At 43.4% G+C, this 22,279-nt stretch overlaps 1 protein-coding gene across 2 annotated transcripts in view; it reads right to left on the bottom strand.

The window, feature by feature from the left end:
• Window positions 1–1,674: 1,674 nt before the first annotated feature.
• Window positions 1,675–22,279, bottom strand: part of ppp1r16b (protein phosphatase 1, regulatory subunit 16B) — a 119,535-nt gene continuing 98,930 nt past the window's right edge. For both annotated transcript variants that reach the window (XM_083661083.1, XM_083661084.1), the window contains 8 exons: window positions 20,762–20,907; window positions 19,545–19,648; window positions 12,364–12,488; window positions 7,007–7,132; window positions 6,687–6,762; window positions 6,048–6,177; window positions 5,334–5,481; window positions 1,675–4,192 (listed from right to left, as the gene is read on the bottom strand). In XM_083661083.1, the coding sequence (XP_083517209.1) occupies window positions 3,680–4,192; window positions 5,334–5,481; window positions 6,048–6,177; window positions 6,687–6,762; window positions 7,007–7,132; window positions 12,364–12,488; window positions 19,545–19,648; window positions 20,762–20,907 (1,368 nt within the window). In that variant the 3' untranslated portion in view covers window positions 1,675–3,679. The remainder of the gene's footprint in view (window positions 4,193–5,333; window positions 5,482–6,047; window positions 6,178–6,686; window positions 6,763–7,006; window positions 7,133–12,363; window positions 12,489–19,544; window positions 19,649–20,761; window positions 20,908–22,279) is intronic.

Raw genomic sequence — 22,279 nt, 5'->3', positions numbered from 1 at the left:
GCAACCATCAATATTTTCCAGTAATTACAAAATCAGTAGTTTTTTGTTAAATATACTTATCCTTGAGGCTTGCAGTCAGTCACAGGCCGTGAATTATACCATCAGAACACAGGTTCGTTTTCAACAGGCGACTCTCCCTTTCTGGCTGATATGACCTCTACACTGTTGACCAGGTTGAGGTTCGGAAAGAAAGATTTGTGAAGTCCACATCAATACGATTCAATTACAATTTTGAATTTGATATCTAGTTAGGAAGCAGAACTGGAATTTGAATTCAGTTGAGCTGAAGCAACTAATACTGACATGAATGAGCTGGAATGAATTCAGTGAAGTAAAATTGTCCAATCACAGCAATAGGCTATCGCTAACTTGAAAGCCTCTGAAAAAAGAAGGAAACAAAATAGGGGAAATGACAATTTCTTTGACTGCGAATGAATGAACTTCTACTTCCTCAAATGTAGCTCAAAAACAAACTGCTTCCCACAAATACATAATCCTCAAAACTAACTACAGTTAAGAATTTCATAGAAAACTCAATTCTGAATCGAACCCAACACAGTAGGTATGATGATGGCATCTGGGTGCATGTGACTTTCCCTGGGGATTTTGGACCTTTGCACTACAAAGTGTGGCACTCATAGTAACCCCCAACAACCATAGGTCTACTATTATTGTTCATTGTTGTGGGTATTTGCATTTCATATTCTTATACGAGTGACAATAATAACACAGACATGGAAATGCCGTTAATGGGAACAGATAAAAAAGGGCTAACGATGCAAACATATTTACAAACTCATCTGGACGCGTCATTGACACTGTACAATAGGGGGTGGGGGGACAACGTGGTAGTGGCATTGTGGGTAATGAACAAGGGGGCCACCACTCTTAAAAAGCTAAGGAAAAGCCTTCCCCCAAAGATTTCAAATGTCCATACCTGTTTTTCTTATTTTATTTATTTATTTTATCATGGAAGACTCTTTGGCACTCATAAGACGATTAGAGGAGCTACTTCTAGTATTTGGTTTCTAGACTGGAGAGTGTGAGTGTTGTGTTGGAACTTCTAATGTCAGAGAACAGTTGTGTCAGAGACCGTGTGATGTACACGGCATGGGGTCGCTACATACCAATCCATGTGTGAAATCATGTTGAAAAAGTGACGGCGTCGTTGCTTGGATTAGTCTTCAAGCATTATAGTCCATGTGTATCTTCGGAATACTCATTACTATACTTACAGTAATACATGACACTATTTTCATACATAACATTTACAGTTTCTGTTAATGAGAAAGTTACAGTACAGTGACTGAAAGAAGAGGAAAAAGCCACACAATGGCCACAAAACAAACAAAAACACTGTTGGGCTCACAATTAAATCTGGAATTGTCCCAGTATGGGTTGTTGTCGTTTGTGTGTTTTCAATAAGCTCTAGACAAAGCAGACAGTAAACCCTAACCTTATTTTGTCAGTTGAACAGTTTGAATTTCCATTTCAGAAGGTGCTTTGCCGGAAGATTCACCGGCTCATCCTATAGGCTATCGCATTCACTCTCCACAGATCATCCAAATAATAAATACACTCAACTTATTTACGAATCATTACATTTTTTTATACATTATTTTCATAAATAAAAAAAAAAAAAAAATGTACAGTATTTTTTCAACAATAGTTGGGTTTTCCATCCAAATGTATGACAAATTGTAACGGAATTTTCAAAAAAATCTGCAAAAGAAAATGCAAAATGTCTTGCAGGCATTGACTGAACTCTATGAAAAACATCGATTAATTTAAAGTTTCTTAATTATCCACAAAGCTACACCATAAAATGGATTACCAGGTGTCACTCTTCAATTCGGCATATACATATAATCTACCGAGCAGTTGCTGTAAGTGAATAAAATGTCAATTCTAGAAGTGAGTTGCCTGTTATTAACCCTACAGCAGTCTTCTTCCATTAAAACACAGCGGTCTAAACCTTCAAATAATGTGCTGTTATTTAACTTACAAGAGAATTTAGTGTATGCCGAGTGCTGACATGCAAAGTACGTCCTACTGATTCGTAATAACGTTTTGCCATGTTTTACGCTCAGGGTGTTAACGTTTGCCAGTAAGTAAGGCAACATGAAATGCACGTTTTTTGAATGGAAACTGAGACAACGGAAGATTCGCTTAACCTGGTTCCACTGCACTTAGTCACATTTACCGTTTATCGATACACCTAATTTTCCACCTCCCCAAGCGTAAAGACTTTTTTGCAATATTGCGATTTTATTTTACTTCACCCCCCAAACTGCATTTTCACTCAGTTTCTTTAATGTGACAATTGAAAATGCGGATAAGAACGGGTGGATGGAAACCCACCTAATGTTTGCTTAAATCATCTATATGGATATAAGTGAATTATGTAGAATATCACCACTGTCAGTCGGTGAGGTGAGGAATAATTTGACAGACAGATGTACAGTTATAGTTTCAAACACTAGTGCAGTACTGTATTCTTTCTTATCATCTTCCGCTGCAGAAATACACTTCCTGAATATTGTAACACTGTTTTATGGCATTCCTTCCCTTTACTTATGCAGCCAGGATTTCAACGTGGAGGATACTTCGGAAGAAATTTCACAGATCTCTTGTTGCTACGTTTTTGATAGGCTGCAGTACAACACGACACCATCAAATACATCCTGTCCTTTCTATGGCCTTTCTGCACATTTGCAAACAAAACAGGAACTTGGTGTAAAAGCAGAACAATGTGGTTTGACAACAACGTGACTCTGTCCTACGCAATATAACACGCCATCCATTTTGTGGGTGAAAAAAAAGGCTCTCTTCTATCTCCTTCTCCACCGGCAAAACCCACGGTATCGTATGATCATCTGTCTTGCCTTTTCCCAGGAGAAATCCTGGAAAAAACTGTCCTTGTTTGCATTCTTGAAGGTGCAGAGGGACAGCAGGGCCGGAAAAAGACTCCCGCTTCTCCCCCTCGCATTCTTTCCATTCCGTTTGGTACAGTAGAGAGACTCCATATTTGAAAAGGAATTTGAATCCCAGCAGGGTCTGAGGGCACAAACGAGCACTGGTTAGTTCCTCTCCTCTCCTCTCCTCTCCTCTTCAAACACTTCAAACAAGCCTGTATTTTCGGAGGAAGGATCTCCAATTTCAGCAGCGGGAGTTAGATGGCAGGGGAAGGTACACGAGGTTCAGGGGAGGTACACGAGGTTCAGGGGAGGTACACAAGGTTCAGGGGAGGTACACGAGGTTCAGGGGACAAGCTTCTACACTTTCGTTGACTTCCTCTCCAGCGTGGCCACAGGACCGCTGACCGCCTCCACAGTAACGGCAAGGGAAGGGAGGCACACAGGAATCTGCTCCATCCTGGCTTTTCTTCCTTTTCTTTGTCAAACAACCGCCACAGGATGGGCGACGTGTTCCAAATGAAAGGTTGGCTCTCCATCCTTTGCAGGCAGGAAGTTGGGTGGGGGAGGGGAGAGCTCAGGTGAGGTACTGGGTACAGGGACACGCTTTCTTCAGATCAGCTCCATCCATCTCTAGTGCCTTCCTCCTCCGTCTCTCCTTCCTTCCTTCATTCCCTCCTTCAGTACTTTCCTCGCTTCCGTCCTCTCTCGCTCTGTGCAATCACTTCCTGTTTTGCGTAAACAAGTCACGTGACTTAACGGCGCTACGACACGCAGCAGCAGGTCCCCGTCTTGGGCAGCTCCTCCTCCACCGGCTGCTTCAGCTTGAGGATGGGCGGGTCGCCGCTGGCCGGCGTGTAGTAAACCGCGCTGCCGTTGGAGGAGACCAGCGGCATGCGCGGGTCCTCCGGGCTGGTTTTGGCGTCGGCGGCGAACGAGTCCAAGGAGCCGTTCCCCAGGTGGCCGTTGAGCAAGGGGCGGTTCAACAGCTTGGCGGCGGACCTCTGTTTCTTCAGCTCCGACAGCGTCTGAGCGCGCTCCCGCGGCCAGGCTTCCTCGGCGGCGGCGGGCTGGGCGGTGACGACGACCGCGGCCTTATCGGAGGACGGTGGCGTGTTGCCGTTGGGGGGCGGCTGTGGCGGGGTGGAGGTTGTGGTGGAGACGATGAGGCCATTCGGTTTGCTGCTGCTGCCGTCTTTGAGGATGGTGGGCTGCTTGGGCTTCTCCGGCTGCTTGGGCTTCTCTGGCTCCACCGGTCCAGCTGCTACTGGCTTGACCTGTGGTAGAACATCAAGAAGGATTACTTGACTCTGTCGATGAGGCTGCTCTTTGGGAAGATGAAATACTCAGGAGGTCTGATTTCAGTGTGATGTCTTGAGCGCTCCAATAAAATGTGATAGAAAGGCCATTCACTCACTATGTTGAAGGGAATTTTCACCCTCAGAGATGCTTAGATTAGATATCATCGATCTGTGATGTTCAACGCATTTCAGGACATTTGTGTTGGGAGTGTTGGGGTTTACTTTTCTGGTGTACCCCACTTTCTCTCAACCTGCCTCATCTACTTCTCAATAGCAATAGTGATTTGCTTATTAAGAGCAAGAGAGAATTTCCAGTTGGGAAAAAAACATGACCCTTACTTTTTTTTCTCTCTCTCTCTCCAAATACTGGCTGCATTGCATTCTGGTCTATTGAGGCTATTATTAGTGCAGAAACTGCTCTCTCTTCCTCTTCTACAATGGATTTCTCCCAGTACGACTGTTGAACCTCGGTGTAAAATGGTGAGTCTATAAAGAAGCCCTCGCTCTTTGATTGTGAGGTACTGACACCATAACCTGACATAGACACATACATTTTAAAAGCAGACTTAAAACATGTATTTTTTTCCAGTGAATTTCCCATGTGTGGGATTAATACAGTTGATCGTATCTTATCTTCACAAGCCTTGGGTTAGCTTAAAATAATGGTGTTAACTGTGTGTGGTTACTGTGTGACGTCTTGAACATATCTATTATCATGCTTATCATCTTTTTTTTGTAATGTTCTTTGCCTATTTGTTGTTGTGGTTTTATCCTGAAGCACTTGAGTCTACACCATGCTACTCCATTGTAGCTGCAAACATCTTTGATGTGACGTGATGTTGTCTACATTTGGCCAGTTATCCACCCAAAATACAAGATATACAGTGTCACCAATTCCTGTCTTTCAAAAGTGTTAAAGTAAATGATTCCCCCCCCCCCTTTAATATGTATAATAATGAATAGGTATACTCAAATTGGTGAGTCAAAAATAAAAAAAAATACCTCAACCTGCCAAAATAAAGTATAAGACAAGCACCAACTTGATCCCTACTCAGTTGCTAAAGATTCATAGGTAAGCTTGGCAACATGAAGACAACGCAGTAATGAGGAGACTCACATTAAGCACCTGGATATTGTCCTGCTCAGACTCCTTCTCTCTCTCTTCCTCCTCCTCCCTCCCTCCCCTCCACACGATGGCCTCCGTCTCGTACTCTTTACGACACAAGTTGTGTCTGTCCGACAGGCTGGCTCGCCGAACCACTTTTCTGCGGACACAAGATGGCAGCAGGCAATGATTAGTGAAAGTAAAGACGCGCTCGGGACACCAATCATGGAAAATGTATTTTCAAATCTAAATTACTATTTTGCAAAAAAAAAAATATATCATAGATCATCTTTTAGGTTGCATTTAGTCCTTTAGTTTTACCTCAGAGTAGCACAGGAAAGGGTAAAGATAGAAATGTGCTGTTGGGCATAGGGCTGATGGTAGCATTACTGTACAAGCAAACATGAGGAAGTGATCCCTATCAGTGACGTCTCACTCTGTCCCAGCACTGAAGTTCCCTGCATAAGATTATGTTTTGCAATTTCCCCATTTATGGGTAAGATTAGCAATGAAGATGAGGCAGCTATTGCCACAATAGGACTCAAGGGAACAACTACGAGGATATTCCTAAAAACTACACAGCAAAACAGAAGTAGATGTTAATGTCTTACTGTATCTGAAAGCCCAACCCAATAAAGGGGAGGCTGAACTGCCAATCAGGGCAGATAAAAAAATAAAAATAAAAATGTAGTAGCAGTGCCACCACCACCAGATGTCAGCACCTACCCGCGACTGCCCGCACTGGATGTTCGCCTACATAGTGAGGTCTTGTGTTTGAGCTGTGACTTCATGATAATGTCGTGTTTGTGCTTCAGATCCAGCAGGATGGCTCTGAACTCCTCGTCCTCACACAGATCTGAAACGGACAAGGATCAAGGACAGAATATATCGACTCCTTTCAAATTAAACGATAATTGTGCTTTGGTGCTCTCTTATTTTGATGAACTGTACACGTGTCTGTGTTTCTGACTCATGCCAGATCTGATATGTTGAATTCAAACAGACCGTATACACAATTTGGATACTTCTTATTCTTACACATTGAATAGAGACAGAAATAAAACCGCATCATTCCTGTGATCACTGTATAGCGATAGACACAGGTCTTCCTGAGCTAGCAGTCTCTCTTAAGTCTTAATGCCTGTTAATATTACACTAAAGTCATACACAACAACACAACACAACACAACACAACACAACACAACACAACACAACACAACACATAACATGACAGATACAAATAAATGTTTAGATTTGGTTCAAGGAATATCTAAAAACAGCTTTGGATGGGAATGAATGTGCTGAACTAGCAAGTCCCCACAGCCCCACAGGTGGACCCATATCATCGGGGTGTTGTAAACATACCAATGGGAGTCTCCTCTAGGAAGGTCTTGGCATTGAGACTTGCTCCATGAGAAACCAGCAGCTCTGCTACATGCATCTGGAAGGCAACAGTGGCAAATTCGATTAGATTAATGGTTTAAAAAGCCTGTGTGTGTGTGTGTGTGTGTGTGTGTGTGTGTGTGTGTGTGTCATGTGTACCTCTGCATGTTTCTGTTGTTCCAGTGTGTGTGCATACATTTGCATAATTGGTGTAGTGTCTGTTGTGCATTTGTGTGCGGGTGCTGACCTGCGTGTGTGTGTGCATAATGTCCCTCCATTCCCCGTTTAAGTGTTAGCCTCACCTGACCCCAGCAGGCTGCGGCGTGGAGTGGCTGCCATCCATCTGAATCCCTTAGGTCCATGCGCGCTCCCCCCTCCAGCAGCAGCTCCACTGCCTGCACGTAGCCATTGGCCGCTGCGATGTGGAGCTAACAAGGGCAGAGAGGGGGAACAAAGATTTGACCGTTTACCAGCAGTGTTGGGCAAGTTACTTTCAAAATGTAATATACTACATATTACTAGTTACTTTCGTTTGAAAGTAATACGTTACTTTACAATATTACTTTCTGTGTAGAGTAACTCATTACTTATTACACTACTTTTGCATTACTTTCACCAAAATAACGGCAGCAGCAGAATGACATCGCCGCCCCGGGAACCATCCCGAAAAATAATTTCAACCACCTTGAAATCATTGTAAACAGTCCAAAAATTCTAAATGTTATTATTTTCCTTTCTTATTGTCATCTATAGTGGTTATTTGCATAAAAACACACAGTTTGATTAGGAAATGATTGTATCTTTTTGAAATATGTGCTTTGATTTAATCAAATGTAACTCAATTCGTAACTTGAGTTACTTGACAAAGTAACTGGTATAATACTACTCAAATCCTATAAGTAATAAGTTATATTACTGAGTTACTGCTAAAAGTAATATATTACATGTAATATGTTACTTTTGTAATGAGTTACCCCCAACACTGTTTACCAGTACACATGATCTGATGGAGTGCTGTAGTTTTCTGCCGTAATCCAGGGTTAGCCTTCATACACAAGTCAGAGAACAATGTACTAAGTCTAACCCACAAATAGTGACTATAGAGGACGTCAGGCTACACCATCATAATCTAGAGAGAATAAGACGCGCAGTAGCATTCACAAGCCGCTTCATCTAAATGTTGTTACAGGGTTGAGTGTGTGAGTGCAGGTATTGTAATATCACTGGACACCTCCAATCACAGAAGTTTCATTGAATTACTTTATTAGATATATTTATTGATAAAGCCTAAATAATAAGAGTGAAACTAAAAAAGCGGATTTGAACCAACAGTCTAGCGATTGTGAGTCACGGCACCTTAACCACTGCGCCAACTGGACACACAGTAGTATAATCGTTACGTCGGTATCACTCGCAGTTTAAGCTAACTCATAGTATTCGCGCAAGACGCGCATTAATGTAGGCTGACATCTTAAAAACAAAACCAGATGCCGACCACACACATAGTGTACGGTAAAACTCATTTAATCGTCAACAGGTATCTAGCAATCAATCCAAGTCAATCCAGCTACAAGCAACAGAACTGAATATTTGTGACTTCTGGTGGCTGAAAACAGAACTGCATCTCCAAGGTGAAATGCCACTGCTACCCTGTCGTGATGCCTGCCCCTGACTAAATGCTGGAGGACAGTGGCGTAGTCTACGTGATACGCAGGTATACTATACGCAGTATATCCACTAGGAAAGCTCCAGGATTTGAGTGTACCCACTTAAAAATGTGCAAGGATATGTAACGTAACAATATATTTTTGTGACAGAACTTTGACTTCAGAGAGTTTGTTTAGCAAATACCAGGTAGATAACTGCAGGGGGAGATGATTTTGTCCAGAGTTCCATGACTACGGTATTTTTATGCTAGGCAGAGAGATAACAATGAAACTATGATCGAAACAGTCATTCTTCTACATTCTTTAATTGTGTTAACGTATTGTGAATGAAATAATGAATAATATTCTGTAATTGTCTTTACTTCTTGTAAATGAAACAGTAATGAATAATAATTAAACAATAATAACAATTCATCAATTTGATGGGGATCCCCTGGAACCCTCATAGCCATAGCCGCACTCCTGTCTTAATCAAAACACATATTCATTTTTCCTATGTCTTAAGCTTGTGGATGCCAGCTCATATCCCTTCTCGTAGCCAGAGCAACTACTACTAGCAGCCAGAAAAATAAAACAAGCTAATTCCTATAATAACTGTCCTCTGTGTTGTTGTTTTTACCTCCGCCAAGGAGGTTATGTTTTCGGTGCCATTTGTTTGTCTGTTAGCAGGATTATGGAAAAAAACTACTGGGCCAATTTTCATGAAATTTTGCGGAAAGGTATAGCATGAGCCAAAGACGAGCCCATTACATTTTGGAGCAGATCCTATCTGACTCACAAAATGTGCATATCATAGCAGACTGGACTATTGGCCTTGGCGGAGGTCTGCACTCTGAGTGCACTTTCTATTTATTTTGTACCTTGGCTGCACACAGTCATACGATATGGATACAGCCGTGAAAGCTGTAGCGATCAAGGAGGAAGCGTGAGGATTTTCATAACTTATTTTGGTCGGAAAACATACTGGCCTGACATTACAAGCATGTTAGTAAGAGGAATATGTTTGGACAATCTCAGCTAGGGATGTTCATCAATTATCGAAAATCGATAATTGATCGTTAAGGAATTGAATCGATCATGTGGAATTTTTATCGATTATTGTTATTATTCATTTTTTTTTTTTTTTGTGTGGACTAGGTTTGGGTGGAATTCGTTCCTCCTCGCCCCACTCCATTGCACAGCCAACTAACGTGAGGTGGAGCTTCATATAGTCTCTAGTTTTCTGGCTGGGCATGGGCCTTTGTGCCAACAAAACTGTTTTAAACATGGGGAATTCACACCGGCAGTGTTGGAGAGGAGACATTGAAATAAAGAGTTCATTGAGGAGAACACGTTGTCTTTCGTATTTTCTGCCATAGGCATTCATTTTGTAAAATATATATATATATATATATATATATATATTATTAATATGATCGATAATCGATAATTGATCGTTAATTTTCCCGATTTTCGATTATGGAAATTTTTCAAATGAACATCCCTAACTCAGCATATGATCTCAGTGTATTACACAGTTGTATTAGTGTCGGGAGACTTGATACAGTACATATGTGAGTGTCTGCACTGGAGAAATGCATACAAGCGATGAGATACGACGATCAAACTGTACTGATCTCTGTGGGGAAATGAGGCTGGCTTGTGCATCGTAAGGAGTACAGACACATGCACTGCGTGTGCATAATGGCCTGTAGTGAATGGGTTGCTTCTTAAATAGATCATTTTGTAATCATTCACTGAAATAAATCTAATTCTTACTACAGGAGGAGGCATGGGCGAGCCAGACGGGAGCAGAGACATCATGTCAAAACAAATGATCCGGAAAAGGGCAATTCTTTCACAGTGACGGGTACAGTAAAAGGTAATTACACACAAGACACATTTTTACAGCCCATTATGCGATATACACACACGCTGTATTCATCTCCTAGGAGGCAGGGAAGAAAGCACAATGCACACAAAAACAATCACTGAAAAAATGGCAATACACTGACTCTTTCAGCAAATCAATCAATATATGCATTTTGGCATTTTATATACCCATTCTATTCTCGGCCACCATCACTTTTTTATGGTTTCATTGTTTATTTTAACCAATAAAAACAGATTGTTGTAATTGTTGTCATGGACAAATTATAGCCTCTTTGAAACACACGCACGCAAGCATGTTCTGGCACCAATCTGAAGTTCGTCTTTCACCTTTCTAACACACTAAACAGAACAACATAATGAAAATATTAAAAAGGGAAAAAACATGAGAAGGCTTTGTTTATGCACTGACTGATTATCCATTTTCTTTTTGATTGTTCTTTCTTTACAGCCACATTCCCCTTGGTCAAAATGAGGACAAATGTTGTGTTCCACAACAGACAGCAGCTTAAGCTTACATAACTTTATAATAGGTCTACTGTACATCTCTTTCTCTCTTCTGCTCTAGTTTGCTTCATCATGGTAGAATGAAGATTAACAGGATGCATAAAGCTAGAGGACAAGCAGCTCCATCATCAGACTAATCAGGCTATGTTCATGCAGCTATTGGTCTGTCACTGCCTTTTCCCAGTATAGCTAAATCCCTGAAACATTCTGAAGGCATCATTAAGGCATTCACATAGGAAAATGTACACTTTCATTTTTCTCAGCATCGCAAGTCGTGTTTCCATTACCCTCACAAATGCGCAAAATCTAAATATCGCAATAGAAATTGGGTAATGGAAACACGTAAATTTCGAAAAACCTCCCAAATATCGCAAAACGTTTTTTCGCTCTCATGAGGTGGTTTTTCAGACGTGTCGATATAGCAGTTTATCGCAAAAGTGTAATGGAAACAGTTTTTTCGCATTAGCACGTCATGTGACCCATCTTCTCCTTTGGAAAATGAAAGGAAATTAGGGAGAAAGGGTTTGATAAGTCGTGGCAAAACCTTCGCAGCAAGTGGAAAACTTTGAAGCAACGCTACCTAGCAGAAAGACGACTGTTGTGCAAAAGCGGAGCCGGAAAATAGATCATGTTTAATGGGAGAAATCGATCCATGCCTGTGTGCGCGTATTTGGCACAGCGGCGAGATGATCGGCGGGATGAAAAGCACACCGGTGCGGTGCTGTTGACTGAAGTGATTAATACATTACACACGTTTCAGGTGCAATGTTATAATTATAATACACGATATTCTGCCTATTGCACCATATCAGCCTTCCCCCCCCTCCTCCATCTCTAAAATGGGACAAGTTGTAGGCTACCTTTTTTCCTCTGCCTGTCAGTCGCGCTCACTGCATTCACCGCAGCCCGCAACATGTTCTTTTGAATTGATAATCAGGCTCGTTTATATGCGTTGTAACTTCATGTGGTAATTTGCATTGACCATTGGTTGGATTTGAGCATGCAGGGGACGGGATATGGGGCAGATCCGCGTGCGTAATCACTGTGGCAGCTGCTGGTAACGGGAATTGCGAAACTCAACTTCAATGGAAACGCCTACAAGTCGCAATTGTACATTGTCGAAGTTGTAGAAATATCGCAATTATTTTGCGAAAAACTGTAATGGAAACACAGCTACTGTCTGCATCAAACATCAGCACCACTGGATGCTCATCCTCAACAGTTTCTAAAGATCAACCTTAACACACACTCGGTGGCCACTTAATGGCATACACCTCCTCGTTTCTATTCAAACAGGTCACTCCTCCAGACGAGTTGAGTCATGTGGCTGTGACTTGGTATAAAACCTTTCTCAATTCACTTTCATGTTCTTTCTTGTGTCCTCCGTGATGCGTGTGATGTAATATCTAATGGCCAATGGGTGATTCTAAAACCAAAGAACGCAAGGACAGAGGACAGATAAATATTCCAGAAGTTGACCTTCCAACTGAGGATCCGATCGGGTGGTGACTTGAACAGATGGGAAACGCAGAGACAGACAGACAGACAGACAGACAGACAGACAGACAGACAGACAGACAGACAGACACACACACACACACCGCACAATGTCTTACCAGTGTGGCTCCCTGGGAGTCTTGTTGGTTGACCTCCACTTCCTGTCTCAGCAGCTCCTGGATATCTCCCAGCAACCTCCTCTCTGTTGACGCTCGTGTCTCGTTGATCATCTCCTGGGTGATGCCTGTCAATCAAACACACAGGCACAACACACACCTGTCAATCAAACACACAGGCAGAACACACGCACCTGTCAATCAAACACACGGGCAGAACACACGCATGTCAATCAAACACACAGGCAGAACATGTTGGATGCCCGTCACAGCGGGCAGACAGCCCCCCTGACATCTGAGGCACACAGAGAGACAGAATGAATGCAGATGCACATTGTATGAAATATGCTATATCTATATACATAAAGGTTGCCTTGATGATGCCTAGATGTGGCGGAGCGTGGGGCACAACATAAAAATGCTGGTGCATAAAAATGACCTGAAAAAGTAAACTTTTCTTTTCTTATTCTTCCTTATCCCCCCCTCAGATTGACAGCCATGAATTCATGAGATCACACTGAGGGTTTTGAATAGGCCTAGTTATGATTCATTCCAGTCAAACTTCTTCTTCTGTATTCTGCAGATATGAGGGAAGTTTAAGCTTTGAAATAAAAATGATCAAGTTTGAAATGTTTTCACATGCCAGCAGCAATACCCAGATTGAATATACAGTATCCCCCCTCCCAGTGTAACTATCAATGATGCTCAAAGTACCCCACTTCCTTGTAGTTTTGTGGTACAAGTCTCAGAATGTCATCTGTCACGATGGCTCTACATTCCACCTCTAATCCAGCAGCGAGGCTGCACTCTGTGCCCGCCACGCTGCACGCTGTGCCCGCCACGCTGCACGCTGTGCCCGCCACGCTGCACGATGTGCCCGCCACGCTGCACGCTGTGCCCGCCACGCTTCACGCTGTACGCTGTGCCCGCCACACTTCACACTGCACGCTGTGCCCACCACGCTGTGCCCGCCACGCTGCACGCTGTGCCCGCCACGCTGCACCCTGTGCCCGCCATGCTGCACGCTGTGCCCGCCACGCTGCACGCTGTGCCCGCCACGCTGCACGATGTGCCCGCCACGCTGCACGCTGTGCCCGCCACGCTTCACGCTGTACGCTGTGCCCGCCACACTTCACACTGCACGCTGTGCCCACCACGCTGTGCCCGCCACGCTGCACGCTGTGCCCGCCACGCTGCACCCTGTGCCCGCCATGCTGCACGCTGTGCCCCCCATGCTGCACGCTGTGCCCGCCACGCTGCACGCTGTGCCCGCCACGCTGCACGCTGTGCCCGCCACGCTGCATGCTGTGCCTGCCATGCTGCACGCTGTGCCCGCCACGCTGCGCCCGCCATGCTTCACGGTGTGCCCGCCACGCTTCACGTGGAGAACGAGGCCTCCTATAACTCCACTGTGTTGTGTTATATTGCCCAGAAAACTTAGAGAAAAAGAAGATTCGCATGAATGAAAACAGCCTGTCACTCAAAACTGTGCCTCTTACATTCTGCATGTGGGTAACAATGCTAATTTCTCAGACGAATGCACTCGTCTGATAAATATGAATATGGATGTGTTATACATTAATTAAGAGGTCAACTTAATCTGGCTGTTCTGAATTGCATAGCTTTTGAAGTGGCACTACAATTACAAACTAAATCACAGTTCCAAATTAATGGTTTTTATCACAAAGAAAAGTTTGATCACTCTGAAGTTTAGGTTCCTCGTCCATGGGAGCATAAAATGATGTGCCTACTGTGACTGTAAAATTGATATACAGTCATAATAAATGCCTTCAGGACATTCAAAACTCTCAAACGTTTTGCAATTACATCCTCACACATCAGAAATTATTCTGATGATTTCATAAATCGCCAAATCATGAGACAACTTGGTCCGTTGTCCACTAATTTTTCTATCAAGAGATGCTCAAGAGATGCTCTAGCAACAGACGCTAGAGAGCCCATGGGTTTTAGCATCCTTGCTAGAGCGTCTGCCTCCCATGCGGGAGGTTCTGAGTTCAAATCCCAGCTGCAGCGGATGTTACAAAACGCAGGTTACACTATCAGAAAAATCAACTCTAACTGTTGGCGACACGCGTTACATTTCTGATCCCACTTTCTTGTTTTATGATGTATTTTTCTTAGTCCTGCAGTTATTGAGAAACCAAACACAGACAACCTGAAGGCTGACGTCACATCAAGATTTTCTCAAGCTCTTTCTCGACACACTGTGTTAGGAGGTGTATCTGGGTCACTGCAGTTGTTTCTAGTCACGTCTCCTGGCACGCAATCCTTTTGTCGTAGGGAAACGCATTTCTCTTAAATCTTCTACACAGATCCCACAGTTTCAGCCATGGTCCACATGAATGGTGAGCTGAAGTCATTTGGTATTTGCTCCCTCACTCTCCTCTGGATCACAATCATACCCAGATGAGCACTTTGAGGAGGCGGGATCGGGAAGGTGACACTCCATTTTGTCGAATCTGATGTAATCCATCCCTCCAGCTACTGTACTACTCATCTGTCTGTCTTCTGTTCTTTCTGTCAGTCTCCAATAGTGGAACATAGGGCTGGCTGGGCCATATGGTTGAAGTCAATATGATGATAATCATAAAGATTTTTCCCCGGGATCGATATACAGCATTACGATATGGGCATATGGCTCATGTATGCAAAATCTTGTTAAATACAGTACAGTTGAACTGAATGGTAATGTTAGGTGTGATGTCAAACAAAATAGAAATATTCAAATAATATTCATTAAAAAATGTTTCATGCTTTATTTTGTGTAATAAAAAGGAAAGAAAAAAGTGTTTTGAGTCAAATTTGCTTATCGTCAATTTAGACAGCAGAATTGTGTAATTGTGTAACATGATATTACGATATCACATGCTGTATAACCATACCATCACGATACGATTCCGCTAAAAGACAATAAAAGGATAATATTGAATTACTGCCCAGCCCTAAACCAAACCTCTCCACTGGACACATTGCACTCCCATCTGTATCCATTTTGAACAGGCATAGGCTGGGTCTGACCCATCTAGCTTATGTTCCCCATTCTATTCCAACTGTCCCACGCCAGGTGAGCTCCCACCAGGTGAGCTCCCACACCAGGTGAGCTCCCACCAGGTGAGCTCCCACGGGGGCTCAGCAGATGAGCTGGGCGCTATGGGACAGGAAGAGTCAGAACAGTCGTTGCTGCATATCACATGCTCTGTGTGTGTGTGTGTGTGTGTGTGTGTGTGTGTGTGTGTGTGTGTGTGTGTACACGCTAGTACACACACACACACACACACACACACACAAAACAGTCTAATTTCTTTAGACAAAATTAATGAATACAGTATAATGTAGCTTCTGTCACTATGAGATTTCCCCATTGTTTGTGCATCTATTATTGTTTGTGTTCAATGATTTTTTTGTCTAAATGTGAACACAAATAAAGATATTAAAATGTGTGTGTGTGTGTGTGTGTGTGAGTGAGTGAGAGAGAGAGAGAGAGAGGAGGGGAGGGGGGAAGCAGAGCACCTGTGTGCCCATCTCTGCAGTGTCCCTGGAGAGGGTAGTCCTACCCAGCAATACAGCGCTGAGAACATGAAGGGAGCAATTAGCAGCACTGTGCTGCCTCTGATCAGCTTATTAATCATTCTTCTCACCTACTGCACCACTCTGTACCTACTGTACTGTACCACTCTGTACCTTCTGTGGCTGGAGACATCCTATATCGTAAGCTGAGAGCACACGTCAGGCTCACTGTCTCTTCTTTTTCCTCCCCCCTCTACAAGCAGCACTCTCTCTCGCCTCACTTACACGGTTCAAACATCAAACGATTTCACTCGACACTTGAATAACGGAATTTTCTAACCTTTACTTATCCAGAGAATTTTGACTGAGTGATCACTCATGATCCTTTTTCCAGTAGCACACTCCTCCTTCACATCCACACAGTCACACACAAGCACAGCTGGGTGTGCTGCCTGGTCCAGCCTCTCAGTCTTCTACTGTGGGCCACTGAGTGGTTTGCACTGGAGCAGTCGGGGTTAAGTGCCTTGCTCATGGGCAGCTTGTTGAGGGAGAGGGGAATTTTCCATGTCACTCTGGTCATGTCGTCACAAGACATTGGCTGGTGTGTTGCTAACAGGTAAGTATAATTACAAATACAAGAAGAAGAAGAAGAAGAAGAGAACAACACTTTGACAGAAGCTTATGTTGAGGAGTGTGATTTCTACTCGAGGTCGGTCCATCTGTCACCCTGTCTCTCTTTCAGTCACTCACACTTTGTTTCACACACACAGCACGTAACAGGATGTGAGTTGCCAGATCTGCATGAACTGTATAAACAGCGGTGCCTCAGGAGGTCCCTGAAGGTCATCAAAGACACAAACCATCCCCACAACAGCCTGTTCTCCCTGTTGCCCTCAGGGAGAAGATACAGGGTCCCAAAAGCACGCACAAAACGCTTGAGGAACAGTTTCTTCCCGCAGGCCACGAGACTCCTTAACATACACAAATAGTGTAGTAGCCGTACTGTACCGTACTGTAGCTGCTACCATTACATATGTCTAATGTTTAACTGTATGTTTAATAAGGAATATGCTATTTGCACCCGTATGTCAAATACGCCGAATTTAAAACGCTGAGTTTAATTGTATGTTTAATAAGGAATATGCTATTTGCACCTATATGTCAAATACGCCGAATTTAAAATAAGCACGGCTAAAGTATGCACAGGACATGTGCACCTATGTGCAGTGAATATGCCACTGTCTCTGACTTGTCTTATCACTATACTGCCTTATTGCTTGTTGTGTCTCTTGTTGTTTTTGCACTCATATGCCCTGCTATATTTGTACTATGTTGTAAACGGAGTCCACAGCACAATAATTTCACACGTGATACTTGTACCATGGAGTGACAATAAAAATCTTGCATCTTGAACATCGCACACACACGCACACGCACACACACACACACACACACACACACACATCTGAAACAGACTGGACTCCCATTTGCATTTTAATGTGTCGAATATATATGCATCCACTCTAACTCTTTTTCAAACACTGTCACATGCGCACGCACGCACGCACACACACACACACACACACACACACACGCACACACACACACACACACACACACACACACACACACACAGTGACGCAGCATGAATATACAGTATTTCAATCTGCATCCCCTGGGGAATTCGAGAGCTATGAATATCTTCCCAGCTCCCCAAGGTGTCAATCACAGAACCTGGCTGGGACACGGAGCGCTCCCCAGGTTCTCGACCCCACCGCCACCTTCCAGAGCAATCTGTTCCTGTGGCTGGCACACTTCTTTAAAGCCTGCAGAAGCCAACACTAACTATTCCCCCACTACAGGAGCAAGGTCACCTGCAGATGTTCACTGTGACAAAAGGCTTTTTAGACGTTAAAGAGACTCGTCGAATACACTTGATCGTATTTCGATTCCACTCACATGCAGTGGTTTTAAAGATTGTGTACCTGAAAAAGAATGCATGTATTTATATCTGTCTTGCGTTAGTAGGACTCTCATCTCAGCTTCCCCAAAATATACAGTATGTTGTAAGTGAACTGTTTAAAAGGTTCTATCAACAGGAGGATGGTGATGGTACAAGTGAGTGTTAGGGCCTGTGTCCACCTAGCGTCTTTTCCTCAGGTCCAGCGTCTTTTTTCAGTTGTTTCCAATGGGGGGAGATCGTATGCGGGCGCACACGGACGTCTAGAGAAAGTGCGCTGCACCCAGCGTCTATTTTCAGAGCGCTCCGGCGTTTTTGTGCGCCGGCTCCCAGCGCTCCCAGCTGAAAATATTTTAACTTTTCAGAAAGACGCTGGTGTCGGGTGCTCCTTTTCTGGCAGCTAATCATATGGAGAAACTATGGCAACAGAGACAGAACGGCTCAATTGTGGGAGCAGATTGGCTAGACACTTAATATTTCTGGTGAGTGTTGTGCTTACTGCTTTTAATAACGTAGCCTACCTGTGTTGTTAGCTTGCTAGCTGTCAGCTATCAAGCTACTACCGCACTGAACTAACGTTAGTTTCAGACTGCTTCCTTGTATATTGTGCGCTGGGATCAGCGCTCCCCAGCGCACTCCCAGCGTTTAACAGTCGGAAAAAGACGCTAGGTGGACACAGGCCCTTAGCTGACATTATACTGAAGAAAAGAGACAAAGCACAATCCTTGCAACTGCTGAAGTATGTGGAAACAAAGCATTACGTCATTTATTGCATGTGTGTCTGTGTGATCAGCTCCCAAACTTGTTGGAGGACCCACAGATAGATAACTGTTTTGATCAAGGTTCTGTCCAAGGACCCCAAGTTTAGGAATCACCTGACGAATGGGGCAAAGTGAATGAAATAGCAACCGATCCTCGTTGATGAATGCAACATTTTTCACATCTAAAGAATGTTGCGGAATGCATGTGTCATACTTTGAATAAGCGTTGTTGTCTTGGTATTTTAATCATCCAAACTTTGTATTGGCTTGAATGGCCCCTGTTCCAGCACAGTGCACATTAATGAGGGCAAACTGATGCTTGAGTACGGAGATTGAAACGTCTATTTTTCCACAGTCATGTGACGTAGCGGGAATACCAATGTGCTTGAGTCATCCTTTTCCAATCTGTATCTTCTGCTCCGAGAGCAGAACAAACCTCCAGGGTGACATTTCTTCAATCATTGATAATGTAGCCTACCTCTGTTAGCCATAGCTGTCTGATAATGTACCTCTGTTAGCCATAGCTGTCTGATAATGTACCTCTGTTAGCCATAGCTATCTGATAATGTACCTCTGTTAGCCATAGCTGTCTGATAATGTACCTCTGTTAGCCATAGCTGTCTGATAATGTACATCTGTTAGCCATAGCTGTCTGATAATGTACCTCTGTTAGCCATAGCTGTCTGATAATGTACCTCTGTTAGCCATAGCTGTCTGATAATGTACCTCTGTTAGCCATAGCTGTCTGATAATGTACCTCTGTTAGCCATAGCTATCTGATAATGTACCTCTGTTAGCCATAGCTGTCTGATAATGTACCTCTGTTAGCCATAGCTGTCTGATAATGTACATCTGTTAGCCATAGCTGTCTGATAATGTACCTCTGTTAGCTATAATAATGTACCTCTGTTAGCCATAGCGGTCTCATAATGTACCTCTGTTAGCCATAGCTGTCTCGATGATGTCCAGTGTTGGGTCGTCCTCACAAAGGTCATAGGGCATGTTGCCGTCAGAGTTGACCGCCAGCAGATCTGCACCACTGTAGGAGGCAAGCGGACAGATGATCGGAATACAGAACAGACTACATGAAATACACATAATGGACTAATAATTTGCAGAGGCACATACTGGTTCTGAATGTACCATCATGTTCAAGATGAGGACTACAGCAGGAGAGTTGTTCACATTAAAAAAGGGGCAGATAGAAGGGTAAAGTCTATTTTATTTTTTCTATAGGTCGCTCTGTCGGTCGGTCGGTTGGTTGGGTAGTCGGTACTCAAAAATGTCCCCACCCTTTGGCAGCCACAGTTTTCGCCCTAGGAAGCTGAAATTTGGCATGGAGGTAAAGTGTGTGTGTGTGTGTGTGTGTGTGTGTGTGTGTGTGTGCGTGTGTTTGTGCTCAAGTGGCTAAAAGGGGGTGGTGGGGGGTCCCGACATGCAGGGTGGCAGGCGGAGGTCCCGCCCTAATCTGCCTGTGATTGGGTTGCGTTTAGGCATGAGTGGGTTGCGTTGAGCAGTGGTGATTGGTTGGGTTTAGGCATGAGGAGTGATGATTGGTTATGGTTAGGGTAACATATCAGTGTAAGCCAATCAGATGCAGAGTAGGGCAGGTCCTGCCCCTGCCACCCTGCATTTTGGAAAGTTGATACATTGAAATACATTTGCATTGCATATTGGCTGCTAAGATTTTAAATCATGATATGAACCATACTTTCCCACTGTTGAAATCTTGCAGCAGGCATTGCAGAAGAGGTTGGAACCGTTTTCTCTTCAATGTCCCCAAACAGTCCATCATCCACCCCTCGATTGTTGAGTTATTTCGCATAGGTTATATGTTATTTTATTTTTGTTGATGCAGTGTGTGGGGTTGGCATTTTCTTCTACTGTTGACTGTTTTTCCATCATTTTCTACTGCTTCAGGCTGTGTACTCGGTTGTTTTCTGCTCAAGAGCCGCTCACCAAAAGAACACACTGAAGGAATCTCTGCACTAAATGACAATTCAGCAACAAAAAATCCCAGTAAATATCTGACCCTGTGCGTGTGTGTGTGTGTGTGTGTGTGTGTGTGTGTGTGTGCGTGCGTGCGTGCGTGCGTGTGTGTGTGTGTGTGCGTGCGTGTGTGTGTGTGCGTGTGCGCGTGTGTGTGTCTTACTGTGCAATGAGTATCTTGACCAGGCCTGCGTGGCCACAGGTGGCAGCAGCGTGCAACGGCGTCCACAGCTCGTTGTCCTGAGCGTTGACACTGGCCCCGCGGCCAAGCAGGATCTTCACCATCTCCTCATAGTTGTCTATACAACACTGGATGGAGAGAGAGAGAGAGAGAGAGAGAGAGAGTTGAGTTGAGACAGTTAGGCATCGTGAAAACACTGGGAGAGAGACAGAGGGTGGGTGTGAGAGAAATGGAGACAGACAGATTGAGGAAGCAGAGATGGATAAATAATTACTGTGGTGTATGCATAGTATAATATTGTATGCGATGCATTTATAACATTTTATATTCACTTTTTGCACTTTGCACACTAGGTATTATATTTTTATATTGTTTTAGTGCAATTATTTTTGTCATTATAGTATGCCCTATGTATGCACTATTTTTTCTATTTCTTCTTTTTAAACTTTTTTGTACCTCACCTGTCGAGGGACTACGGATGGAAATTAGCTAAGGCTATGATCCGGCACATTTACATGCAAATGTTCATTAATGTTGCACTGTCCCTGAAATAAATAAATAAATAAAGTAAATAGTAAAAAAATTTGTATTATTAAGTTGTTAAATTATGGTTGTCTTGACTGTGAATGTAGCTGCCATAACAAAGTCATTTCCTGTAAAGGATCAAAGGATCAATAAGCTCTCTATCATCCTCATCATCATCAAAGACAGAGACAGACATGAAGGAAAAGCGGAGAGAGAGAGGAGAGGGAACTGGGGAAGGAAGGACCAGAGAGAGATGAGAGATGAGACAGACAAAGATAGGACAGCCTAACAGACAGTTTACATTTTGCAGTGCATCAGTAAAACATTTGGGCGCCTTTTCCATTTCAGCAAAATCATCAATGTGTAATTGCTTTGGTGACAAGGGCAGCAAAAGACACAAAAAGAAGCACAGTTTTCGCCCTTGTTGGGAGAAAAGTGGAATACTTGATGAATAACGGCGGGAGCTATTTTATCGTATTTTTCAGCCTAGTGCACCATGTGATTCATACTGTGAGTAGTCAACTGTTGCATTGAGTGTGTACGCTTCAGTGCCTTATATACAGTGTAGGAAACAGATGAAAAGAGACTCATTTGTCACAGCACAAACGAAGGAGTCCATGCAGGAGTCATACCCACATCTCTACTAAATTCCTCTAATAGCGCATTGCACTGCACACATCGAGCCCCTTGGGACACAGTCTTTCTGTCATCCAATTTGTGCGGATTGTATCCCAGAATGCAAGGCAATACTGTAAACACACCCACAATTCACAGAGAGAGAGACTAGGGATGTCAACGGTTAACCGTTAATCGATTAACCGTCGCTAACGTCGTTGTTCGGTTATTGCTGTCGGTCTATCAGTTAATATATATATATATATTTTTTTTGTCTATTTACTCAATGAGCTCATGCCCAAACAAGGCGTGTCTATTTAGATGCTGAAATGTTAATGCTTTTTGTGTTAGAAATTCTAA

Source organism: Poromitra crassiceps (genome assembly GCF_964638095.1).
Source record: "Poromitra crassiceps genome assembly, chromosome: 25".
Taxonomy (NCBI): Eukaryota; Metazoa; Chordata; class Actinopteri; order Beryciformes; family Melamphaidae; genus Poromitra; species Poromitra crassiceps.
Note: the sequence above shows the minus strand (reverse complement) of the source record. Positions and strands in the feature narration are given on the sequence as shown.